Raw genomic sequence first — 7,298 nt, 5'->3', positions numbered from 1 at the left:
TGACTTGGAGAGAGAAAGAAATGCGGGCATATTGACTTGGAGAAAAACTGACATGCAGACATGTCGACTTGGAGATAAACAGACATGTGGAAAAGTTCATTTGGAGATGGACTGACCTGCGGACGAGTCGATTTGGAGATGGACAGACAAGAACATGTATCGCATGGCGATCAGATAACTCGCAGATAAACACGCAGACAAGACAAGTCGCTGACCCGAGAACGGATTCGTAGACAGACAGACATACAGACAGACAAGGGTGAAGTCAGATGAGGCAACTCGCCTCAGTTGAATGGGACGCTCATGCAGACGACAACCGGTCAAAGGGAGATAACCACGCGAGTAGACGGGTTTCCGTCTTACCGTCTTAATCGGCCTATCGTTGGGAATCACATGTCTTGAATCTTGTGTTAATTTAATTTACGAAAATAGATATTGTTTTAGACGTTAGGATTAAATAATTGAGTTTTCTATCAGTTATGCGAGCTACAGTGATTTATGAGAGGAAATTTGATAGGAATATAGCACTGCGATTGAAAAGGGAGTGATTTGAAGAGTAGAATGCGTCATGATGTACTGTAATACGAAGACAACTGCGCTATTTTGATGTTTTGATTAAAACCCTAACTACTTATGGCCTAATAATTCTTCATCAGAATATGAAACAGGCCACCGGAAGCACATTCACACAGAAATCTGATCTTGCATCTTCAAAATACAAGTGATGAAAATGGTTGATCTTGTCTTGAAAGATGCACGCAGCAAATTGACGGCCGTTATGAGGTCAGGGTGACGCATTATGATCCTTGTTAAACTGGTGCCACTCCCTTCAAGATGACGAAATAAGCTATACACAGCATTTCCGTCCGTCCATTGAAAGCCCCTTCTATAACCAGTGTTACGGTATCACATAACCACTGGACGGCTATTCTGGCAGCGGACCGCAGTCAGCTAAATTACAGGTAGACAGACATGTAGACAAGTCGACATGGAGATAGACAGACATGTGGACTTGGAGATAGACAGACATGTAGACTTGGAGGAGGACAGACATGTGGACTTGGAGGACAGACATGTCGACATGGAGATAGACAGACATGTGGACTTGGAGATAGACAGACATGTAGACTTGGAGGAGGACAGACATGTGGACTTGGAGGACAGACATGTCGACATGGAGATAGACAGACATGTGGACTTGGAGATAGACAGACATGTAGACTTGGAGGAGGACAGACATGTGGACTTAGAGGACAGACATGTCGACATGGAGATAGACAGACATGTGGACTTGGAGAAAGACAGACATGTGGACTTGGAGATAGACAGACATGTGGATTTTGAGATAGACAGACATGTGGATTTTGAGATAGACAGACATGTGGATTTTGAGATAGACAGACATGTGGACTTGGAGATAGACAGACATGTGGACAAGTCGAAATGGAGATAGACAGACATGTGGACTTGGAGATAGACAGACATGTCGACAAGTCGACATGGAGATAGACAGACATTTGGACTTGGAGATAGACAGACATGTGGACTTGGAGGAGGACAGACATGTGGACTTGGAGATAGACAGACATGTGGACAAGTCGACATAGAGATAGACAGACATGTGGACTTGGAGATAGACAGACATGTGGACAAGTCGAAATGGAGATAGACAGACATGTGGACTTGGCGATAGACAGACATGTGGACAAGTCGACATGGAGATAGACAGACATTTGGACTTGGAGAAGGACAGACATGTGGATTTTGAGATAGACAGACATGTGGATTTTGAGATAGACAGACATGTGGATTTTGAGATAGACAGACATGTGGATTTTGAGATAGACAGACATGTGGATTTTGAGATAGACAGACATTTGGACTTGGAGAAGGACAGACATGTCGTTTTGGAGATAGACAGTCTTTTGGACTTGGAGGAGGACATACATGTGGATTTTGAGATAGACAGACATGTGGACTTAGAGGTGGACAGACATGCCAACATATATTCACATAGCTGGAATATTGCTGAGTGCGCCGTTACACAACAAACAAACAAACAAACAAACAAACAAACAAAACATGTGGTGGGAAGACCATGCCCCCAGACCGTGAAGCATGGAGTTAATATTATAGAACTTTCATTGCCTTTTCGACGTATTTAAAAGATAACAATAATAATGATAATTTAGATATTCCCTTCAAGGTCACAAATAACAACATCAGTCAGCATACATGTGTCAACTGAAAGGGATGTTCTTCCCATTGACCATTACTCTACATCAACATGTTATTTCATTCGTATTTTAAAATCGCTTCGCCCAGTACGAGCATTGTTAAGAGCGGTGAAAAGGTCATTAAACCAGCACGGCTGCACTTCCGTTAGAGTTCAAAATCCTATACACTACATACAAGTCATGATATTGTGATAGGATTGTTGCATGCCGTGTGGGTTGTAGTTGGACATTTAGGAGGTAATGTGGGTGACAGTTAATACTTAGCTAGTCGTGAACGCATTTGTCAACTATGAACAGGAACTTTTATGGCATAAGTGAGTGAGTGAGTGACTATGGCATAACGCCGCATCAGCAATTAGTTTAAGGCATGAATAAAAGGAACATAAATACAAGGAATATAAGGTATAACAGCTTCTATATTATTTATACAGACACCGTTTGAGGGTGACTTGGGGCTGTGGGGTAGCCTAGTGGTTAAAGTGTTCGCTCGTCACGCCGAAGACCCGGGTTCGATACCCCACATGGGTACAATGTGTGAACCCACATCTGATGTCCCCCGCCGTGATATTGATTGAATACTGCTTTAAGCGGCATAAAACAATACTCACTCACCAGGCGAATAACAAGGTGGGAGAACATGACATACACATTGACGCACGCACACGCACACGCACACACACACGCACACGCACACGCACGTGAAGCCAATTGTAATTAGATACATAAGCCAGATGTGATTAGATTAAGGTTAATGTATACAATAAGGAAAGAGTTAGTGGAGATGACAGTTGTTATACGAGAATTGATACAAGGTAATATCATAAACAAAATGTTGTAAATGTGTTTATACAGTGTATCAAATGAGTAGTTATGGAGTTGTAGGACATTTATACAGCCAATGAAAATTAAATGTCCCCTGCACTGGAGACGAAAACTCCACGATCCTTCATATTTATTGTCATAAACATAGGATAACTCTATTATCATTGAGTCCAGTGGAGAGTTGGGTTTAACGCCGCTCTGAACAGTTTACCAGTTATATCACGGCGCGTCAGCTTGATGTGGGAGGAAGTCCCGATGTGATGCAGGTGTCCGTCGTTTACCACTTTGGTGAAAACGAGATATATATATATATATATATATATATATATATATATATATATATATATATATATATATCCTTAATTACAGATTTACACTCTAACTGTAACAAAATGTTATTGTTTATTTATTGATGCATGACGTAAAGTTTGTATTTTGGTTAAAACATATTTAAAAGTTTATTTATTGTGAACGCTGTTCTCAACGGCAGTGGATCTAGACAAAGGTGTCATTACACAACAAACTTTAGTTTGTCGATATATGGCCACATACATAAGTGTTTTAGAACACTGCGAAAACAGTTTGCGAGCCAATCTGTGAAGTTTGACAAACAGTTGTCGAGACATAGAATCGGTGTCTATTTTCACCATCATTTTGGGCAACATTTAGTGTTTTCAAACTCGATTTTGACTTGTGAATTGTTGTCAAACACATGTCCAACCAATCAGACACTGCGTAGTTGGCTCGTGATTTTAACTTACATGCGGTAGCTGAAACGTTCTGATCCTTTACATGCGGTAGCTGAAACGTTCTGATCCTTTACATGCGGTAGCTGAAACGTTCTGATCCTTCACATGCGGTAGCTGAAACGTTCTGATCCTTTACATGCGGTAGCTGAAACGTTCTGATCCTAACCACGACTATATAGAACACCCTTAAGAGTTCGCATGACGATTGCATTAAGTACAATACTGTCCATGCTTACAGGCTGCATTTGAATCAAATACACAACCAGACAGCATATTTCTACAGGCATCAAAGTGACTAGGTATTCTCTGTTGATGAAAATAGAAAATGATATTGGCTACGGCAGTGTCATCAAGTATCTCCAACTGAAAGGGCGAAGTCCAACATCCATCCTTGTGGACATGGTGTCAGCTTTAAGAGATGGTGTTCCTCCCCTTGCCACTGTCACGAGATGGGTAGTGGAGTTTAAGGGGAGAAGAGGGAGCAGCAAGATGATCCAAGATCAGGAGGACCTTCAACTGCAATCACTAAGGAAAATATTGATAGATACAGGACATGTATGTGGATGGTGAACGACTCATCACACGTCACATAGCCAACACAGTATACGTAGGCATCCCTGAGACTAACATTCTGAGGAATGAACTGGGCAAGACGAAGGTTCCAGCACGGGTTCCAGATTTCAACCTGTTCCAAAACCTGAAGAAAGACCTGTCTGGCAAGCATTATGCAAATGTGATGACGTCAATTCTGCTGTTTTACACCACCGGGGGGTAGCCTTCACAGTGGGATCCAGATACTCCGACATCGTGTGTGGACCGCGGAAGGGTTTATGTTGAAGAATATTTAGCAATCAACGATGTCCATCGCAGTTGGGCTCAGACCTTATCAACCATCCCTCGTACGTCTGCAACAAATTTCAGAGAAAGAACACGTGCTTGTCGTGTGAAAACTGCAACACGTTCACCAAGCTGTGTATGCAAATTTATATTGCCTGTGTGAAGCCGCCTCAGGACAGGATCACAAAGTGCCGATTATGGCTCCCGTTTGAGATCACGAAAAGTGAAAAAGTCGGATTACTATCCTCAGTGATCTGGAATGTCCTATCATGGTCTGAACGCAGTCGTATACGGTTGTAACAGAGTCCTACGGATCGGGAAAAGTCTAGAGAGGTCGGCCAAGCACTCCCGACAGTATGGTGCGTCCCGTAACATTCGGGAAACTCAGCTGATTTTGTCTAGTCGGATTACAATCGTGACTATGTCGTGAGAGATTCTGCTGTATCGGATCAAAATAGTAACAATGTCCTGTTGATCGGGACGCTGTCGTGATGAACGGGCATAAATTGTTCATTGCCGTTTCTTGTCGATTGAGTCCAGATTGCGTCCTGATCTTGCCGAATGCGAACCGCCTTTGTCGGTTCACTGTCCGGTCACTGTCTGATCTCTGTCGGAGAGAATCGGGACACTGTCGGGACAGATTCGGTCGTTTTTACCATGCGGTAAAAATCGGATCAGATTCGGATTGAGAACGGGAGAATCGGGACGAATTCGGCTGGAAACGGCTTAATCGGGACGCTTCTTGAACAATATCTGATTGTTTGTGAATTTCCCGCCACGAATCGTGATCAGACTTTTGATAAATTTTAATCGGGAATGGTCCTACTGACGTAGCTTGTGTTTCGGGCCGTTTTGCCTTGTATGGGCGTGGTCCCGTTTGCTACGTCACAATGGCCAAGATAGTGGGGGAATTAACTTGGTAGAGCTGATTACTCGGCTGTCACCTTTAAAACAGAGAGAAGGCTGCTGAGTCCCTTGAAGTCTTTATTCGTGGCAGAGTGGAATTTAATATATAGAGAGATATTTAAACAATATTACATTACAAGATAGATACATTCAATGACTTGTTACATTAAATATATAATTGACAACCATACATGAATTGATAGCGACTGGTTTAAACTTTCTTAACAGGACTGTTCTAATAAATAAGGTACAAAAACGAATTGTGAATAATAAGCGACTGGGGGGTATTTCATGTTATACTAGCTACAACATTTCATACAGGAACTGTTAACATTTACATTTACGGCATTCTAGCGTTACTCGTGTATTTAACATATTGTATAATTTCAATGCCGTAAATGCTTAACCAAATGATAGACTTAGCATGGCCAATATTCGTATGAGACGGTATTTACGTGAGATTACCCGTGGGTATTTACCACAATGTACTCTTTCTCATACTATGTATTGTACGGTTTTATCTATCACTTGGCATATCAACAGTTAATGTACAAGTGAACTAATCTACTGACATCCATATAAACACACACATACAATTTAACATTCAAGTTGCTTTGCGGTATAACGAATGACATATAACTTATTCTTAAATATTACAAACCATGGTAAATATAAAGTTGCTTGCACATGATATAATATAAGTTAAAGGCAAGGAGAATTGAACAAGAAAATAATGTTATCTTACCTTTAAAACAGAGAGAAGGCTGCTGAGTCCCTTGAAGTCTTTATTCGTGGCAGAGTGAAGTGTCTGCCACTGGACTCCGTATATATAGGGACTCAGGCCTTCTGTAGAATGCGTTAGTTACCTAATATTGAAACTATGACATAAATCTGCTACATGCGTGGCGTATTAATTACACTTATTTGACAGTTACAGAGCACACTGACCGCGTAATATCCTTTGTATTCCACCTATCTGATACTAAAATGACGACGCGTCCGGCCATACACAGCATGTTATAGCCTGGGGCATAACCCTAGCCTGGCCACCTGGCTGAGTTACATAATCCAGAGTCACTGGTTTGTGACGGTCAGTTACGTGCATGGCAGCTGACTAACATTATCTACAGAAATATATTTAGGTATAGCTAGTTGTAAGATAACATATTGAGAGAAATACAAAACATAATATTGAAATATGACCACTATAATTATGGGTTAATTATAGTGATTTTAGGACTATGACAATATCCCTCCGCTGTGGGAAGCTTTTGACCGCAAAAGCACAAATATGTTATATGGAACTAGTGCTACTGAAAGATACAATATCCATTTGTCATGGTAACAAACATAATACAGGTATTGAAAAAAGAATACAATATTTGAACAGTCTACCAAACAAAACATGTTATGACAGGGTATTGTTCTGTTATGAGAGCCCAAAAAGGTACACCATAATGAAGCATAATACAATAGTTTTAGCAACATCTGGCTTAATAGAATATGTAGAGTATTGTTCTCAGCATGGATTCGGCAGTTTGAAAACTTTACCTGATGAAAGAGGTCATGTACATGTATATGTATCGGTTTAGTTCATGGATGGGTAACAGTTCATACAACATTAACTGTTTTATATTAAGCTTAAAGTTTTAAATAGTTATGGGATGGAAGGTGGACAAATAGTGTCATATTTGGACATAACGTTTGTCTCGATTTTGACATATACACCATTATAACAGCATAATCT

The 7,298-nt window shown here is 40.9% G+C and overlaps 1 protein-coding gene across 1 annotated transcript; it reads left to right on the top strand.

The window, feature by feature from the left end:
• The first annotated feature begins 988 nt into the window (after positions 1–988).
• LOC125376238 (involucrin-like) lies at positions 989–1,453 on the top strand. The gene has a single exon (XM_048388209.1). It carries the CDS (start codon positions 989–991, stop codon positions 1,451–1,453), a length of 465 nt encoding a protein of 154 aa, XP_048244166.1.
• The last annotated feature ends 5,845 nt before the right edge of the window (positions 1,454–7,298 follow it).

Source organism: Haliotis rufescens, unplaced genomic scaffold, assembly GCF_023055435.1.
Source record: "Haliotis rufescens isolate VD_foot unplaced genomic scaffold, xgHalRufe1.0.p SCAF_7, whole genome shotgun sequence".
NCBI lineage: Eukaryota > Metazoa > Mollusca > Gastropoda > Lepetellida > Haliotidae > Haliotis > Haliotis rufescens.
This window is presented reverse-complemented; position numbering and strand designations above follow the sequence as displayed.

Coding starts and splice junctions, on each gene's coding strand:
- LOC125376238 (XM_048388209.1), top strand. CDS start 989: ATGGAGATAGACAGACATGTGGACTTGGAGATAGACAGACATGTAGAC.